The sequence below is a fragment of the Carcharodon carcharias genome, chromosome X (assembly GCF_017639515.1).
Source record: "Carcharodon carcharias isolate sCarCar2 chromosome X, sCarCar2.pri, whole genome shotgun sequence".
NCBI classification, from domain to species: domain Eukaryota; kingdom Metazoa; phylum Chordata; class Chondrichthyes; order Lamniformes; family Lamnidae; genus Carcharodon; species Carcharodon carcharias.
This window is the reverse complement of record NC_054507.1, coordinates 12941705-12961185: the sequence shown is the minus strand read 5'-3', so window position 1 is coordinate 12961185 and position 19481 is coordinate 12941705. Positions and strand designations below refer to the sequence as shown.

At 52.0% G+C, this 19481-nt stretch overlaps 1 protein-coding gene across 6 annotated transcripts in view; it reads left to right on the top strand.

Annotated features, from left to right (window-relative positions):
* The window catches only part of LOC121273298 (rho guanine nucleotide exchange factor 25-like), a 525914-nt gene that overhangs the window by 371333 nt on the left and 135100 nt on the right, over positions 1–19481 (top strand). For all 6 annotated transcript variants that reach the window (XM_041180385.1, XM_041180386.1, XM_041180384.1 and 3 more), the window contains 4 exons: positions 1771–1910; positions 5624–5690; positions 6588–6691; positions 11166–11235. In XM_041180385.1, the coding sequence (XP_041036319.1) occupies positions 1771–1910; positions 5624–5690; positions 6588–6691; positions 11166–11235 (381 nt within the window). The remainder of the gene's footprint in view (positions 1–1770; positions 1911–5623; positions 5691–6587; positions 6692–11165; positions 11236–19481) is intronic.

The following is a 19481-nucleotide window of genomic DNA, read 5'->3' as shown; positions in this document are numbered from 1 at the left end:
AGTATTCGGGCCTATCTCTTTTTTTGGGGTGACCTACGCTGAAATCCATCTGCCAGCCACAGTTTTGGCCACTGACTTTAATATATCAATATATCTTTGTACTTTTATGCTCCCATCTACAGTGCTTAGCATACCACCAGTCTTTATGTCATTGGCAAACTTGGATATAAGGCTCCCTGTTGTGTTACCTAAGTCATTAATAACTGCAGTGAATTGTTGAGGCCCCTGCACAGGTCCTTGTGGGCCACCATGAATTACTTCCTTTCCAATTCAAGTGCATAACCATTATCAGTACTCAACTGTGAGGACCAACTTGATTTATCTTATTGTTTCATCGCACAATTCTAGTGTCAATCAATCAAAAGAGATACACAATCCTGACACGCGCCGAGTTCTGAGCACCTGACAAATCCTGTGTGTTATTCAGCCACAAGCCCTTCACCTGAATCACTAGCCTCCTTCCAGATTTTGGCAAACATTAACTTTGGTCCACCCGTCACAAGACTCATAGGAGCAGCCAGACAATGTTAGTATATTTTCCTTCTCTCTGTCATCTTTTCCTTGCCTTTCTCTTCACAGCTGCCCTTCCCCACTCCCGACTGCAGAATCTTTCAACGTTTTCTCCTGCAGTTATGGAGCCAGTTGTCCCAGTGAGCACAACTGTAGTGAAATCCCCCTGTTAAATTGAGAGGGTCCACAGCTTTAATAAAGGACTTTGACAAGAGTCGTGTGGCAGAATTTTCACCCCCAGTTGGGTGTGAGTACGGAGATGGGTGGAGCATAAGTTAATGCTCCAAAAAAAGTCTCCCCTTTATCAACGCAGCTGCTGGGATCGCCCCTCCTGCATAACAACTGTTTGCTTCTTCCAGCAAGAGAAATACTAGCATTTGTGACCTGAGGCAAGAGACTGCAGATTCACACGTGATTCCCTCGCTTAATATCAGGGTTGTCAACTCTCCGGGATTGTCCTTGAGTGTTCAGGAATTAATTCAGTCACCACTGTCAAGACACCTGATTGAAGACTCATTCAGAGTGTTTAAAATGTTGTGTTTTCTGTGAACAATTTTGTGTATTGGTTATAAATATATTGGGAGTGGAAATAAAAGGCTGTTCGACCAGGCAGGGGCGAGTAGAGGCAGGGATCATGTGACAGACAAAACCTCCAGGAGCACGGCAAACCGGAGTTGGCGACCTCAGCTGCATGTGGGAGGGTTGTGGGTCCGCAAAGAAACAAGACACTGGTCAATGTCCTAGCACGTGGCAATTTAGAACCAGGGCTGGGACTTTACCAGTCAGATGGTAATGGGGATGCTTGATCGGTGCAGTTGCTATCCAAGCTTTGGACACAGCACTTTGGGTGGATATTCTCATCGTCTCTGTTTGTGAATGATATTATGATAGTTCTACACTCCGCTAATTCTGGCCTCTTGTGCATCCTTGATTTTAATCGCTCCACCATTGACTGCCCTGCCTTCAGTTGGCCCTTGGCCTCAAGATCTAGATTACCTCCCTAAACCTCTCCGTCTCTCAAACTTGCTGTCCTCCTTTAAGAACCTCCTTAAAAATCTATCTCTCTGACCAAACCTTTGCCTGTCTGCTCTAATATATCTCCTTATGTCAAATGTCAGTGTTGAATTTTGCATTTTAAGACTCCTGTGGAGTGCCTTGGGACATTTTATCACGTGGAAGGCTTCATATAAACACAAGTTATTGCTGTTTGAAGAGGCAGCAGGAATATAAGTAACGCTTTCATGGGCTTGTATCTCCCAGGTGCAGACTCCAATCACCCACCTCTCTGATCAGGATGGCGCCATGGGTTCATTGACCCACCCTCCAAACGGATTTCCACAGCAATCAATTACATCAATAGACACCGAGGAAGAAAAGAGGAGTGCCTTAGAAAAGAGTATGTAAGTGACTAACCCCACCAAAAAGGTTGATCTGTATCTCATATATTTCAGCTAATTCTCCATTGAACCCATTGTGGGGGTGGGGGATGTTTAATTTTAACCAAACCTGCTTGGTGGTAAACTGGCAGGGTGACCACCCGTATTACACCTTTGACTTCAGCAGAGGGTCAAATAAGCTGTTGATCCTATCCCATCAGCCTCCAGTTGGGCAGCTTATGTTAAAATGACACCCCCCCCCCACCGCCCCACCCCACCCCACCCCACCCCACCCCACCCCGCCCCGCCGCTTTTGAATTCGTACAAGATCCACAAATACCAGTTTCTTACAATAACAAGCAGAGAAGCCTGTTACACGTAGGCCTCTTGAGACTTGAGCATAAAATCTAGACTAACACTCCTGTGCAGCAGTGAGGGAGTGCTGCACTGTCAGGTGAGACGCTAAACCGAGCCTGCCCTCTGTGATGGAAAGAGCATGGTACTATTTGAAGAGCAGGGGTGTTCTCCCTGATGTCCTGGCCAATGCTTATCCCTCAAGCAGCCTCTCAGAAACAGATGATGCTGGTTATTATCTCATTGCTGTTTGTGGGAACTTGCTGTGCACAAATTGGCTGGCATGTTTTGTACATGACAACAGTAACTATGCTTCAAAAGTACTTCACTGGCTGTAAAGCACTTTGGGGCATCCTGAGATTGTGAAATGCACTGTAGAGATCAAAACCTTTCTTTAGAGGGCCCAGGATAATGAGGAGGAAACCTTTTGTTCGATTTGCTAGAATGACTGGTTCTACCATGAGTCTCCACAGGATCTTTAACGTACTTGACAGGGATGCATTGGCCTCTGTTTGAACCTTCAGTATTTTATTGTTCCTGATTGTATTTAATTTGGGGATTTATTGAAGCATTATTTAAATGATGCTTAATAATGTGGTAGATAATTTCACAGTTTATTTCCCACAAATAAAAAATGCTAACTTATAATTTAAATTCATGTAATTAATGATTTGAAATTAGGATTCTCACTAATAGTGCCCATCTAAAAATGATCAAAGTTAAAAGTGTTGTCATGAACAATTATTGCTTTTCATTATCCAAATCTAATACGTTTCTTATTTGAATATTGAATGCTGACAATATTAAGGGAGGGAATTGGCTGGCATGTACTAGATCACAACCATTTACTTCAGTAGATACAAGCACTAGCCCAGAGCACTTAACAATGAGGGACAGAGGAATGAGAGGCTATTCAGCCCATCGCACCTGTTTCATCATTCAATAAGATTGTAACTGATCTTTATCTTAACCCCGTCTACCCACCTTCATTCTGTAACCTTCAACACCCTTACCTAACATAAATCTAGCAATCTATTTTGAAATTTTCAGTTGACTCCCCCCAGCCTCAAAAGCTTTTCGGGGGAGAGAGTTCCAGATTTCCACACCCTTTCAATGAGGAAGTACTTCCTGACATCACCTCTGAACAACCTGGCTCAAATGTTAAAGTTCAGCCCTCTTGTTCTGAACTCTCCCACGAGAGGAAATTACTTTCTCTGCCTACCCTATCAATTCTTTTAATCATCTAAAGTACCTCAATTAGATCATCCCTTACTTTTCTATATAGCCATATAAATACTGTGGCTACAAGAGCAGGTCAGAGGCTAGGAATCCTGCACTGAGTAACTCACCTCCTGACTCCCCAAAGCCTGTCCACCATCTACAAGGCACAAGTCAGGAGTGTGATGGAATACTCCCCACTTGCCTGGATAAGTGCAGCTCCCACAACACTCAAGAAGCTCAAACACCATCCAGGACAAAGCAGCCCACTTGATTGGCACCTCCATCCACCACAATAAACATTCACTCCCCCCACCACCGGTGCACAGTAGCAGCAATGTGTACCATCTACAAGATGCACTGCAGGAATTCACCCAGGCTCCTTCAACAGCACCTTCCAAACCCATGACCTCTACCATCTAGAAGGACAAGGGCAGCAGACACACCTGGAAGTTCCCCTCCAAGCCACTCACCATCCTGACTTGGAAATATATCGCCGTTCCTTCACTGTCGCTGGGTCAAAATCCTGGAACTCCCTCCCTAACAGCACTGTGTGTGTACCTACACCACATGGACTGCAGCGGTTTAAGAAGGCAGCTCACCACCACCTTCTCAAGGGCAACTAGGGATGGGCAATAAATGCTGGGCCCAGTCAGTGTCACCCACATCCCGTAACAAATGAACTTCAAAAAGGGGTGTAAAGACAATCCCAGCAGCTACAGGCCAGTCATTTTAATGTTGGTGGTGGGAAAGCTTTTAGAAAGGATAATTTGGGACAAAATAAACAGTCACTTGGGCAAGTGTGGTTTAATTAAGGAAAGCCAGTATGGATTTGTGAAGGCAAATTGTGTTTAACTAACTTGATTGAGCTTTTTGATGAGGTAACAGAGAGGGCTGATGAGGGTAATGTGGTTGATGTGGTGCACATGGACTTCCAAAAGACATTTGATAAAATGCCACAGAATAGACAGCAAAGTTGAAACCCGTGGAATCTATCCCATTTGGCACGGTGGTAGTACCACACAACACAATGAATGGTATCCTCAGTGTGAAGTTGGGACTTTGTCTCCAAAAGGATTGTATAGTGGCCACTCGTACTGATACAGTCATGGACAGATGCATCTGTGACAGGTAGATTTGTGAGGACAAGATCAAGTACATGTTTTCCCTCTTGTTGGTTCCCTCACTACCTGCCGCAGACTCAGTCTAGCAGCTATGTCCTTTTGGACTCGGCCAGCTCGGTCAGTAGTGGTACTACCAAACCACTCTTGGTGTTAGACATTGAATTCCCCCACCCAGAGTACGTTTCTATCATCAGTGCTCCTTCCATTTGGTGCTCAGCATGGAGGAGCACTGATTCATCAGCTGAGGGGGGACGGTAGGTGGTAACCAGCAGGAGGTTTCATTGTCCATGTTTGACTTGATGCCATGAGACTTCATGGGGTCTGGGGTCAATGTTGAGGACTCCCAGGGTCACTCCTCCCCAACCATATACCATTGTACTGCTGGTGGGCCTGTCCTGCTGGTGGGACAGGACATACCCAGGGATGGTGATGGTGGAGTCTGGGACATTATCTGTAAGGTATGATCCCGTGAGGATGACTATGTCAGGCTGTTGCTTGACTAGTCTGTGAGACAGCTCTCCCAATTTTGGCACAAACTCCCAGATGTTAGTAAGGAGGACGTTGCAGGGTCGACAGGGCTCAGTTTGCCATTGTCGTTGTTTCTGGTGCCTAGGCCGATGTCGGGTGGTCCGTCCGGTGTTATTCCCATTTGATTTGTCTGTAACAGTTTGATACAACTGAGTGGTTGGCTAGGCCATTTCAGGGGGCAGTTCAGAGTCGACCACATTGCTGTGGGTCTGGAGTCACATGTAGTCCAGACCAGGTAAGGATGGCAGATTTCCTTCCCTGAAGGGCATTAGTGACCCAGATGGGGTTTTACGACAATTATGGTCCTGGTTTCATGGTCACTGTTACTGAGGCTGGGATTTTCTGGCCCTGGTGTGGTGAATGTGGTGGGCCAGCCAAAAGTCCATTGACTTTCAGCAGGAGAGGAAGATCCCAGCAGTGGGCGGGGCAGCAAGATCCCAGCCTGAGAGTAGCCGCAGCATTGAACTCTTTTAATCTTTAATGTTACTGATAACTTCTGTTCTTTCAACACAGGTATGTGCTACAAGAACTTGTAGAAACAGAAAAATTGTATGTGGCCGACCTGGGTTTTATAGTGGAGGTACAGCTTGCCTTTATAATTTTAATATCATCAATTTTGGGATTTTAAGCTGTTTAGATAACTGTAACATCGTTATGGGCACCTTGGCCGTTTTACTACATTAAAGGCGCTATATAAATACAGTGGTTGTTATGTAGCAATTTTACATCACACCAATGTCGAGAGATTAATGTAGCCTTATTATTTTTTCAGTAGCTTAGTCGTTTTCATATACGCATGTTTATTTTGCCAGGGAGCTGTTCACAGTGGTGGCAGTGCTACCCACATGTCAGGAGGGAATATGAAAGCGGTTGAGGGGACAGTTAAACAGACAATATTTGGGCTCTATGCTAGCAAACTACTGCCCTCCATGTTAGTCATTGACCTCCGAAACCAGTTATTGTCTGCCTTTAACTGTTGGGCACTTGTCTATTGCTTGATATTTCCAAAATCTTTTAAGGCGCGGTGAATATTTGGAATTCTCTGTCCCAGAGGGCTCTGGGAGCTCAGTCACTGAGTACGTTCAAGACTGAGATCGATAGATTTCTACATATTAAAAACATCAAGGGACATGTGGGGATGGTGCAGGAAACTGGTGTTGAAGTAGAAAGATCAGCTTTGATCTCATTGAATGGCGGAGAGGACTCAAAGGGCTGCACAACCTACTCCTGCTCCTATTTCTGATGCTCATTGCTTATGTTCTGATGGCAATAGCTTCTAATTCCAGTCAATAATTTGATACGGTCAAACAAGTTACTATCTAACAGGGACAATGTGGGATACCATCCTTGCTCGCCCCACGAAGGTAACTGACCTCGATTACCTTACGATGTTCATACAGCCTCGAGCATACCTCCATAAATGTTTGGCCAGCCTCCACTGCAACCAACTAAAGTTGATCCTTTTTTTTCCCCCCAGGGTTACATTGCAACAATGAATGAGAAAGGAGTCCCTGAAGACATGAAAGGGAAAGATAAAATAGTATTTGGGAACATTCACCAGATCTTTGAATGGCACAAGAAGTAAGAGCTCTCCATGCCAAACAAAACATTGCCAGAACAACAGTTAGGATTGTATTGTGCGCATATTATTATTGTTTGGGTACAAGTATCTAGTAATGGTTTTTGTTTGACCATGTGGGGACAGAGTTGGCCACTGTGTCCATTAGGAGATACAGCACATTGCTTGTAGCATTCTTTCTCCAAGTGCCACTCAGTGGGTGTTTCTCTTTAACCACTGGGGGCCAGAGTTCAACTCCAACCTAGATTAAGTTAGTGGAGGTCTTCTCCGGTCCTGTGGAAAATAAGTTCAGGCAGTCCAAACCCCATTCCTAGTGGGAACGAATTGGCAATATTCCACAGTCCACAGCCCCATGGCACAAAGATGCTCCTAAATTGGCAGTTTCACTGGGGGAACTGCAGGACTGTCACAGGGCGTGCTATTCTGTAATCAGAGTTGAGGCATGCTACTGAACCATAGTGGCAGCTTCACTCTGCATCTAATTTTGCAATGCTTGACCTAGGTTTGAAGCTGGAATAAATTTTCTTTAAAGGTTATGAGTGTCAAAGTCATTGCTCCTTGATTTGGTTGATTGAACTGGCCTTGCTGCTGATTTTTTTGAGGGGTACATTGATCCTCTCTGGGACACGCACATCTGCAGGGGTCTAGGTGTGAGTTGACTTGTTTGGGGATGGTACTTTGGGCAGTGAGCTGAATAAAGGGAGGAAATAACTGGAAAAAGAAGGAGTGGGTAAATGAAATCTGGGATGAGGCCTAGCTTCTTCAGGTTGCTCAGTTTGGAAGAGTAGGGTTGGGGGTAGAGTTCGAGCCCAGATACAGGAGTGAATACTCAGAGTCCAGGCTGAAGACATGCTGCCAGCCAGCAACCAGGAAGTTGCGGACAGTGCCATTGTCTGACATGTGCCCACACTGCTGACCTGGTCTGGGGAAACATTGTCTACTGTGTTCCATCAGCGCATCAGGGACTGCATTCATTCAAAAACCACCCACTTGTACAGAATTCAGATCAGGCACAGTGTCACTCTGGCATTCACTCCATGGGCTGAATGGTCTCATTCTGTGCCATAATGACTCTGATTCTATGGTAGTCGCCACATTGGCACAAATTATATCTCTCAAAGTCTACTGTCAATTTCTGCCCTCAGTACCAATATCATATTCTTAATGCAGATTACCTTTTCCATCTCACCAAATCCCAACCCATTAAAATTCATATCCCTTCAATCTTGTAAGATTGATTACTTTTCTAAATTACATTTTCTGTTGGCGAATTAGAAATTACTTTACTTTATAGTCAGCTGTGGTTCAGTGGGGAACAGCGTGCCTTTGAGTCAGAAGGTTGTGGATTCAGGTTTTGCCCCAGGGTGCTAATTCTAGGCTGATGGTCTCAGTGCTGCACTGTGAGAGGTGCCATCCTTCGAATGAGCCTATAAACCGAGATCCCATCTGCCCTCTCAGGTGGATGTAAAAGATCCCACAGAATAATTTTGAAGAAGAGCAGGGGAGTTCTCCTTGGTGTCCTGACCAATATTCATCCCTCAACCACCATCACTAAAGACAATAAAATAAACCGAAATACTGCAGGTGCTGGAAATCTGGAGTAAAAACAAAGCGCTGGAAAAACTCAGCAGGTCTGGCAGCATCTGTGGAGAGAGAAAAACAGAGTTAACGTTTCGAGTCAATAGCGTCTCGGTGAACATGATCCAGAACGAATAGAGTACTTCGGAGAACTGGGGTGGAGGGCAGGGACTGGAGTGGATGAATGACTGCTGAGGGAGCGCTTAAGGGAAGCGATGGTATGGCTGGCCCATTGGAAAACCTAAATGTCGCTTTGTTGAAAGGCTTTGACCAAGGTTTTGGTCGCCTGTCCTAATATCTCCTTATGTGACTTGGTCAAACTTTGAATGATAATCAGTTCTACAAAGCATCTTGGAATGTTTTACTGCATTAAGAGCACCATATAAATGTTGATTATGTTAAAAAATGTCAATTGTGGCATAAAAAAGTGTTTGAAATCAACCAAAATGCATTGTTCTTAATGAAAAGCTGTGCAAAAACTGTTACTGTCAAGGCAGTAGCTCTCAGATCCCTATTCCCTTCCCTAGAAATGGAGCACCAGTTTGTGCCGATAGGATTGAGGGCAACATATGAAGGAATATGGTTGGTTCTAAATTTACTGGGGCCAGTTCTGACAGAATGGTCTCATGGGCAGGTAGACTGAGTATAAATTCTCTAGCTGCTATTTGGCAAAACCTTTTTTTTTGAGAAAGGAAGAAAAATTAATTAAAACTTTTTTTATCTGGAAGTAATTGATTGTCCACTGCCACTGGGAGAAAGAGCTTTTAAAATATAAAGGGAAGCAATTAATTCCCATAGAGAAAATTAGAGAGCAACTTTCAATAAAATTCAGCAAAACCCCTTCCTTTTTAGGTCAAAACATATATCTATGATGTGAGAATATGTACGTTCATTGCAGACTGTGACAGATCAGAAGATGTACCATGTAATGTGCCAAAAATGAGGATTTGTTGGGGAGCAGCGTGCTCCCAGCCATTCCTTAAAAAGAAATCTTATGCCACCAACATTCCTTTCACACTTTTATGTACTTGTCAGGGCAAATTTTCTGAATGCACATTCCCAACCTCACCCGCTAAAGCGCACATCAAGGAATTCTGACCTTCCCCATGGTTTTCTGGAACACACCCACTATCTCCCAATATGGGATCCCAACAGGCCATTCGTAAAATGGTGCCTACTTTTTTTCTTCCTCCAGGGAAAGAATTTTGGAGTTTGGCCACCTCTTAAGCTACGAGCCCATGTCCCGCTGCACTTTCAGTGTGATTATTTGTTTTCATGTCCGCTTTTTTAAGAGTGTGCGCCGGCTTTCTTAAAGCTGTGAAGTCATCTTTCAACAGTTTTTCCCATGTATTAAGTGAGATTGTGACTGTGGTCCATGGAACTGTACCCCAGTGGTTCAAAAGGACGATTAACCACAACATTATATAGGTATTACATCGTATTTACAGGCCACTCAGCCCAATTGGTCCATGCTGGTGTTAATGGTCCACACAAACTTCCTCCCACCCTACTTCATCTCACCCAATCAACATATCCTCCTATTCCTTTCTCTCTTATGTACTTGTCTAGCTTCCCCTTAAAGGCGTTGATGCTATTCGCCTGAACTACTCCTTGGGCAGGATTTCTCGAGTGGTGGGGTTTCCCACCCCGCCACCCAAAGAGTCGACAGGCGATGCATCCCGGCTGATACCCGCTGCCCTGCAGCCATTTAATACTTCATGGAGCCTTAATCGGCTGGAGGCGGGACTTCCGCCCCTCACTCGGGAGCAAGTCCCACCTTAGAGAGCTGCCGGCCAGCCAGGCTGATTGACCCCAAGCTCTGTAGCCCCAGCAGCACCAACTTTGAGCGGTGGCCACTGCTGGGACTACAGCCAGTCCCCAAAGAACAGGAGCTAATGGAGGCCGGACTGATGGTAAGTCTGGGCTATCAACAGGGCCTGGATAGCAGGCCCCATCAATGGGGGTAGGGGGGCAGTATTTGAGAGGCTGCTGAGAGGGGTAAAGGCAGAGTATGACCTTGGTGGGGGGGAGGGGAGGGTGCGGGGTGCCTCCGTTGGACACAGGAGCCCCCAATAGGATGTTCTCTCCCCCACCCCTTGCCCGACACCAGACTGCCCATTAAAATCTACTGCACAACCCACCTGCCGTGGGCCTCCCCCTGCCATGGGTAAGATAGTGGAAGAGGTGGAATGAGGCCCTAAAGTGACCATTAATTGGCCATTTTAGGACCTTAATAGGCCCAGGGGTAGACAGGCCACCCAATGCCTCCACCAACCTGCATAAAACAGGAGAAAAATCAGTCGGGGTGAGCGGGTAGGTGGTGGGAGGCCACATGCTGCAACTTACGGGCCTCTTCCAAGTGAGGGAACCATAAAAATCTACCCCTTGTTACAGCGAGTTCCATTCGAATCACTGGCTGGGTGAAGTTGGTTCCCCTGAATTCCCTATTGGATTTATTAGTGTCCACCTTAAACCGATGGCCCCGAGTTCTGGTCTCCCCAACAAGCGGAAACATCTCTACGCCAACACCATCAAACCTTTCACAATTGTAGAGATTTGTGATAGCCCCTCAGCTTTCCATTTGTGTGAAGGAGCTGAATTAACATGAAGCGGAGGACCGTTTGGCCAATGGTTGTTGCACTCACTGCTGGTGTTCCGCTTGCTCGCACTGTGATGAGTACAGCTTTAAAATAACGCAGTGCCGCACCTCAAAGGTATTGTGAAAGAGCAAAACAAATAGTACATTTATTTATGGAGTTGAAAAATGACCCACGTGTGTGTTAAATCAGTATCACTTGATAGGATTTATCACTTCATTACACTGTACCAGAGAGAATCCTGGGGGAGATGATGTGTAGGGCAGATTACTATCTTAAATTATCTGTCTTCCATTCACAGCTATTTCTTAGGAGAACTCGAGAAATGCCTGGAGGAGCCGGAGAGACTAGCAGAGCTCTTCATAAAACATGTGAGTCATCAATGTGTCTGCTCGCATTCTTGAAATAACTGACCTAAAGCAAAGCCCTCCCCCATCTCCATGTTTCTTTAATGTTTTCTCCACGTTTTCAGTTTGAGCTGCGGCGCAAAATTATTAAAGGTTTCTAAAGTACCCGGCGATTTAAGCCTCAGATGAAGACAGTGAAAGCTCAGCTGCCTGTGCACACTTGCTGCCAACATGAACATCACTCTCACCTGCTAAGCCCCGAGGTGGTTGAACTGGTATTTATTATGTGGCTCTTGGGCCACTTCCAGCCCAAACTTGTGCCCCGCTCGCCTCCTACCCACCTCGCCTCCATCCCACTCGCCTCCAACCCACTGGCCTCCTTCCCACTCGCATCCTTCCCCCTCGCCTCCTTCCCCCACGCCTCCTTCCCCCCTCGTCTCCTACCCCCTCGCCTCCTTCCCCCTCGCCTCCTTCCTCCTCGCCGAGCGTGCCGTTGGCCGACCCACCCATTCACGGCACCCTGCCACTTGCCATCTCGCTCTCTCCCTTGTCTCCTCTTCCTTGCATGCCGCCCCCCTCCTGCTCACTGACCCTCTCCCACTCACCAGCCACGCCCCACCTCACTACCTTCCTCCCGCCCACCGCCTCGCTCCCACTCACAGACTCTATCCCACGCACCACCCTTCTCCCACTGAGCGGAAGTGTCGGGGAGTGAGGTGGTGAGTGGGAGGGTGAATGACTGAGGTGGTGACTGTGAGGGTGAAGGAGTGAGGTGGTGAGTGGGAGGGTGAAGGAGTGAGGTGGTGAGTGGGAGGGTGAAGGAGTGAGGTGGTGAGTGGGAGGGTCGGGGAGTGAGGTGGTGATTGAGAGGGAGAAGGAGTGAGGTGGTGAGGGCGAGGGTGACGGAGTGAGGTGGTGAGTGAGAGTGTGAAGGAGTGAGGTGGTGAGTGGGAGGGTGAAGGAGTGAGGTGGTGAGTGGGAGGGTGAAGGAGTGAGGTGGTGAGTGGGAGTGTGAAGCAGTGAGGTGGTGAGTGGGAGTGTGAAGGAGTGAGGTGGTGAGTGGGAGGGTGAAGGAGTGAGGTGGTGCTTGGGAGGGTTGGGGAGTGAGGTGGTGAGTGGGAGGGTGAAGGAGTGAGGTGGTGAGTGGGAGGGTCGGGGGGTGAGGTGATGAGTGGGAGGGTGAAGGAGTGAGGTGGTGAGTGGGAGGGTCGGGGAGTGAGGTGGTGAGTGGGAGGGTTGGGGAGTGAGGTGGTGAGTGGGAGGGTTGGGGAGTGAGGTGGTGAGTGGGAGGATGAAGGAGTGAGGTGGTGATTGGGAGGGTTGGGGAGTGAGGTGGTGAGTGGGAGGGTGAAGGAGTGAGGTGGTGAGTGGGAGGCTCGGGGAGTGAGGTGGTGAGTGGAAGGGTGAAGGAGTGAGGTGGTGAGTGGGAGGGTTGGGGAGTGAGGTGGTGAGTGGGAGGGTGAAGGACTGAGGTGGTGAGTGGGACGGTGAGGGAGTGAGGTGGTGAGTGGGACGGTGAGGGAGTGAGGTGGTGAGTGTGAGGGTTGGGGAGTGAGGTGGTGAGTGGGTGGGTCGGTAAAGAGGTGGTGAGTGGGAGGGTGAAGGAGGGAGGTAGTGAGTGGGAGGGTGAAGGAGTGAGGTGGTGAGTGGGAGAGTGAAGGAGTGAGGTGGTGAGTGGGAGGGTGAAGGAGTGAGGTGGTGAGTGTGTTAAGGAGTGAGGTGGTGAGTGGGAGGGTTGGGGAGTGAGGTGGTGAGTGGGAGGGTCAGGAAGTGAGGTGGTGAGTGGGAGGGTGAAGGAGTGAGGTGGTGAGTGGGAGGGTTGGGGAGTGAGGTGGTGAGTGGCAGGGTGAAGGAGTGAGGTGGTGAGTGGGAGGGTGAAGGAGTGAGGTGGTGAGTGGGAGGGTGAAGGAGTGAGGAGCTGAGTGGGAGGATGAAGGAGTGAGGTGGTGAGTGGGAGGGTGAAGGAGTGAGGTGGTGAGTGGGAGGGTCGGGGAGTGAGGTGGTGATTGCGAGGGTAACGGAGTGAGTTGGTGAATGGGAGGGTGAAGGAGTAAGGTGGTGAGTGGGAGGGTGAAGGAGTGAGGAGGAGAGTGGGAGGGTGTAGGAGTGAGGTGGTGAGTGGGAGGGTGAAGGAGTGAGGTGGTGAGTGGGAGGGTCGGGGTGAGGGGGTGAGTGGGAGGGTGAAGGAGTGAGGAGGTGAGTGGGAGGGTGAAGGAGTGAGGAGGTGAGTGGGAGGGTGAAGGAGTGAGGTGGTGAGTGGGAGGGTGAAGGAGTGAGGTGGAGATTGGGAGGGTCGGGGAGTGAGGTGGTGAGTGGGAGGGTGAAGGAGTGAGGTGGTGAGTGGGAGGGTGAAGGAGTGAGGTGTTGAGTGTGAGGGTTGGTGAGTGAGGTGTTGAGTGTGAGGGTTGGGGAGTGAGGTGGTGAGTGGGAGGGTAAAGGAGTGAGGTGGTGAGAGGCAGTGTGAAGGAGTCAGGTGGTGAGTGGGAGGGTTGGGGAGTGAGGTGGTGAGTGGGAGGGTGAAGGAGTGAGGTGGTGACTGTGAGGGTGAAGGAGTGAGGTGGTGAGTGGGAGGGTGAAGGAGTGAGGTGGTGAGTGGGAGGGTGAAGGAGTGAGGTGGTGAGTGGGAGGGTGGGGGAGTGAGGTGGTGATTGAGAGGGAGAAGGAGTGAGGTGGTGAGGGCGAGGGTGACGGAGTGAGGTGGTGAGTGGGAGTGTGAAGGAGTGAGGTGGTGAGTGGCAGGGTGAAGGAGCGAGGTGGTGAGTGGGAGGGTGAAGGAGCGAGGTGGGTGAGTGGGATTGTGAAGGAGTGAGGTGGTGAGTGGGAGGGTGAAGGAGTGAGGTGGTGCTTGGGAGGGTTGGGGAGTGAGGTGGTGAGTGGGAGGGTGAAGGAGTGAGGTGGTGAGTGGGAGGGTCGGGGAGTGAGGTGGTGAGTGGGAGGGTGAAGGAGTGAGGTGGTGAGTGGGAGGGTGAAGGAGTGAGGTGGAGAGTGGGAGGGTCGGGGAGTGAGGTGGAGAGTGGGAGGGTCGGGGAGTGAGGTGGTGAGTGGGAGGGTGAAGGAGTGAGGTGGTGAGTGGGAGGGTGAAGGAGTGAGGTGGTGAGTGGGAGGGTTGGTGAGTGAGGTGTTGAGTGTGAGGGTTGGGGAGTGAGGTGGTGAGTGGGAGGGTAAAGGAGTGAGGTGGTGAGAGGGAGTGTGAAGGAGTCAGGTGGTGAGTGGGAGGGTTGGGGAGTGAGGTGGTGAGTGGGAGGGTGAAGGAGTGAGGTGGTGAGTGGGAGGGTTGGGGAGTGAGGTGGTGAGTGGGAGGGTGAAGGAGTGAGGTGGTGAGTGGGAGGGTTAGGGAGTGAGGTGGTTAGTGGGAGGATGAAGGAGTGAGGTGGTGATTGGGAGGGTTGGGGAGTGAGGTGGTGAGTGGGAGGGTGAAGGAGTGAGGTGGTGAGTGGGAGGGTGAAGGAGTGAGGTGGTGAGTGGGAGGGTCGGGGAGTGAGGTGGTGTGTGGGAGGGTCGGGGAGTGAGGTGGTGAGTGGAAGGGTGAAGGAGTGAGGTGGTGAGTGGGAGGGTCGGGGAGTGAGGTGGTGAGTGGGAGGGTGAAGGACTGAGGTGGTGAGTGGGACGGTGAGGGAGTGAGGTGGTGAGTGGGACGGTGAGGGAGTGAGGTGGTGAGTGTGAGGGTTGGGGAGTGAGGTGGTGAGTGGGTGGGTCGGGGAAAGAGGTGGTGAGTGGGAGGGTGAAGGAGGGAGGTAGTGAGTGGGAGGGTGACGGAGTGAGGTGGTGAGTGGGAGAGTGAAGGAGTGAGGTGGTGAGTGTGTTAAGGAGTGAGGTGGTGAGTGGGAGGGTTGGGGAGTGAGGTGGTGAGTGGGAGGGTCAGGAAGTGAGGTGGTGAGTGGGAGGGTGAAGGAGTGAGGTGGTGAGTGGGAGGGTTGGGGAGTGAGGTGGTGAGTGGGAGGGTGAAGGAGTGAGGTGGTGAGTGGGAGGGTGAAGGAGTGAGGGGCTGAGTGGGAGGGTGAGGGAGTGAGGTGGTGAGTGGGAGGGTGAAGGAGTGAGGTGGTGAGTGGGAGGGTCGGGGAGTGAAGTGGTGATTGCGAGGGTAACGGAGTGAGTTGGTGAATGGGAGGGTGAAGGAGTGAGGTGGTGAGTGGGAGGGTGAAGGAGTGAGGAGGAGAGTGGGAGGGTGTAGGAGTGAGGTGGTGAGTGGGAGGGTGAAGGAGTGAGGTGGTGAGTGGGAGGGTCGGGGTGTGAGGTGGTAAGTGGGAGGGTGAAGGAGTGAGGAGGTGAGTGGGAGGGTGAAGGAGTGAGGAGGTGAGTGGGAGGGTGAAGGAGTGAGGTGGTGAGTGGGAGGGTGAAGGAGTGAGGTGGAGAGTGGGAGGGTCGGGGAGTGAGGTGGTGAGTGGGAGGGTGAAGGAGTGAGGTGTTGAGTGGGAGGGTAAAGGAGTGAGGTGGTGAGAGGGAGTGTGAAGGAGTCAGGTGGTGAGTGGGAGGGTTGTGGAGTGAGGTGGTGAGTGGGAGGGTGAAGGAGTGAGGTGGTGAGTGGGAGGGTTGGGGAGTGAGGTGGTGAGCGGGAGGGTGAAGGAGTGAGGTGGTGAGTGGGAGGGTTGGGGAGTGAGGTGGTTAGTGGGAGGGTGAAGGAGTGAGGTGGTCACTGGGAGGGTGAAGGAGTGAGGTGGTGAGTTGGAGGGTCGGGGAGTGAAGTGGTGAGTGGGAGGGTCGGGGAGTGAGGTGGTGAGTGGGAGGGTGAAGGAGTGAGGTGGTGACTGTGAGGGTGAAGGAGTGAGGTGGTGACTGTGAGGGTGAAGGAGTGAGGTGGTGAGTGGGAGGGTGAAGGAGTGAGGTGGTGAGTGGGAGGGTGAAGGAGTGAGGTGGTGAGTGGGAGGGTCGGGGAGTGAGGTGGTGATTGAGAGGGAGAAGGAGTGAGGTGGTGAGGGCGAGGGTGACGGAGTGAGGTGGTGAGTGGGAGTGTGAAGGAGTGAGGTGGTGAGTGGCAGGGTGAAGGAGCGAGGTGGTGAGTGGGAGGGTGAAGGAGCGAGGTGGGTGAGTGGGATTGTGAAGGAGTGAGGTGGTGAGTGGGAGGGTGAAGGAGTGAGGTGGTGCTTGGGAGGGTTGGGGAGTGAGGTGGTGAGTGGGAGGGTGAAGGAGTGAGGTGGTGAGTGGGAGGGTCGGGGAGTGAGGTGGTGAGTGGGAGGGTGAAGGAGTGAGGTGGTGAGTGGGAGGGTCGGGGAGTGAGGTGGTGAGTGGGAGGGTTGGGGAGTGAGGTGGTGAGTGGGAGGGTTGGGGAGTGAGGTGGTGAGTGGGAGGATGAAGGAGTGAGGTGGTGATTGGGAGGGTTGGGGAGTGAGGTGGTGAGTGGGAGCGTGAAGGAGTGAGGTGGTGAGTGGGAGGGTCGGGGGGTGAGGTGGTGAGTGGGAGGGTGAAGGAGTGAGGTGGTGAGTGGGAGGGTCGGGGAGTGAGGTGGTGAGTGGAAGGGTGAAGGAGTGAGGTGGTGAGTGGGAGGGTCGGGGAGTGAGGTGGAGAGTGGGAGGGTCGGGGAGTGAGGTGGTGAGTGGGAGGGTGAAGGAGTGAGGTGGTGAGTGGGAGGGTGAAGGAGTGAGGTGGTGAGTGGGAGGGTTGGTGAGTGAGGTGTTGAGTGTGAGGGTTGGGGAGTGAGGTGGTGAGTGGGAGGGTAAAGGAGTGAGGTGGTGAGTGGGAGGGTGAAGGAGTGAGGTGGTGCTTGGGAGGGTTGGGGAGTGAGGTGGTGAGTGGGAGGGTGAAGGAGTGAGGTGGTGAGTGGGAGGGTCGGGGAGTGAGGTGGTGAGTGGGAGGGTGAAGGAGTGAGGTGGTGAGTGGGAGGGTGAAGGAGTGAGGTGGAGAGTGGGAGGGTCGGGGAGTGAGGTGGAGAGTGGGAGGGTCGGGGAGTGAGGTGGTGAGTGGGAGGGTGAAGGAGTGAGGTGGTGAGTGGGAGGGTGAAGGAGTGAGGTGGTGAGTGGGAGGGTTGGTGAGTGAGGTGTTGAGTGTGAGGGTTGGGGAGTGAGGTGGTGAGTGGGAGGGTAAAGGAGTGAGGTGGTGAGAGGGAGTGTGAAGGAGTCAGGTGGTGAGTGGGAGGGTTGGGGAGTGAGGTGGTGAGTGGGAGGGTGAAGGAGTGAGGTGGTGAGTGGGAGGGTTGGGGAGTGAGGTGGTGAGTGGGAGGGTGAAGGAGTGAGGTGGTGAGTGGGAGGGTTAGGGAGTGAGGTGGTTAGTGGGAGGATGAAGGAGTGAGGTGGTGATTGGGAGGGTTGGGGAGTGAGGTGGTGAGTGGGAGGGTGAAGGAGTGAGGTGGTGAGTGGGAGGGTGAAGGAGTGAGGTGGTGAGTGGGAGGGTCGGGGAGTGAGGTGGTGTGTGGGAGGGTCGGGGAGTGAGGTGGTGAGTGGAAGGGTGAAGGAGTGAGGTGGTGAGTGGGAGGGTCGGGGAGTGAGGTGGTGAGTGGGAGGGTGAAGGACTGAGGTGGTGAGTGGGACGGTGAGGGAGTGAGGTGGTGAGTGGGACGGTGAGGGAGTGAGGTGGTGAGTGTGAGGGTTGGGGAGTGAGGTGGTGAGTGGGTGGGTCGGGGAAAGAGGTGGTGAGTGGGAGGGTGAAGGAGGGAGGTAGTGAGTGGGAGGGTGACGGAGTGAGGTGGTGAGTGGGAGAGTGAAGGAGTGAGGTGGTGAGTGTGTTAAGGAGTGAGGTGGTGAGTGGGAGGGTTGGGGAGTGAGGTGGTGAGTGGGAGGGTCAGGAAGTGAGGTGGTGAGTGGGAGGGTGAAGGAGTGAGGTGGTGAGTGGGAGGGTTGGGGAGTGAGGTGGTGAGTGGGAGGGTGAAGGAGTGAGGTGGTGAGTGGGAGGGTGAAGGAGTGAGGGGCTGAGTGGGAGGGTGAGGGAGTGAGGTGGTGAGTGGGAGGGTGAAGGAGTGAGGTGGTGAGTGGGAGGGTCGGGGAGTGAAGTGGTGATTGCGAGGGTAACGGAGTGAGTTGGTGAATGGGAGGGTGAAGGAGTGAGGTGGTGAGTGGGAGGGTGAAGGAGTGAGGAGGAGAGTGGGAGGGTGTAGGAGTGAGGTGGTGAGTGGGAGGGTGAAGGAGTGAGGTGGTGAGTGGGAGGGTCGGGGTGTGAGGTGGTAAGTGGGAGGGTGAAGGAGTGAGGAGGTGAGTGGGAGGGTGAAGGAGTGAGGAGGTGAGTGGGAGGGTGAAGGAGTGAGGTGGTGAGTGGGAGGGTGAAGGAGTGAGGTGGAGAGTGGGAGGGTCGGGGAGTGAGGTGGTGAGTGGGAGGGTGAAGGAGTGAGGTGTTGAGTGGGAGGGTAAAGGAGTGAGGTGGTGAGAGGGAGTGTGAAGGAGTCAGGTGGTGAGTGGGAGGGTTGTGGAGTGAGGTGGTGAGTGGGAGGGTGAAGGAGTGAGGTGGTGAGTGGGAGGGTTGGGGAGTGAGGTGGTGAGCGGGAGGGTGAAGGAGTGAGGTGGTGAGTGGGAGGGTTGGGGAGTGAGGTGGTTAGTGGGAGGGTGAAGGAGTGAGGTGGTCACTGGGAGGGTGAAGGAGTGAGGTGGTGAGTTGGAGGGTCGGGGAGTGAAGTGGTGAGTGGGAGGGTCGGGGAGTGAGGTGGTGAGTGGGAGGGTGAAGGAGTGAGGTGGTGACTGTGAGGGTGAAGGAGTGAGGTGGTGAGTGGGAGGGTGAAGGAGTGAGGTGGTGAGTGGGAGGGTGAAGGAGTGAGTTGGTGAGTGGGAGGGTCGGGGAGTGAGGTGGTGATTGAGAGGGAGAAGGAGTGAGGTGGTGAGGGCGAGGGTGACGGAGTGAGGTGGTGAGTGGGAGTGTGAAGGAGTGAGGTGGTGAGTGGCAGGGTGAAGGAGCGAGGTGGTGAGTGGGAGGGTGAAGGAGCGAGGTGGGTGAGTGGGATTGTGAAGGAGTGAGGTGGTGAGTGGGAGGGTGAAGGAGTGAGGTGGTGCTTGGGAGGGTTGGGGAGTGAGGTGGTGAGTGGGAGGGTGAAGGAGTGAGGTGGTGAGTGGGAGGGTCGGGGAGTGAGGTGGTGAGTGGGAGGGTGAAGGAGTGAGGTGGTGAGTGGGAGGGTCGGGGAGTGAGGTGGTGAGTGGGAGGGTTGGGGAGTGAGGTGGTGAGTGGGAGGGTTGGGGAGTGAGGTGGTGAGTGGGAGGATGAAGGAGTGAGGTGGTGATTGGGAGGGTTGGGGAGTGAGGTGGTGAGTGGGAGCGTGAAGGAGTGAGGTGGTGAGTGGGAGGGTCGGGGGGTGAGGTGGTGAGTGGGAGGGTGAAGGAGTGAGGTGGTGAGTGGGAGGGTCGGGGAGTGAGGTGGTG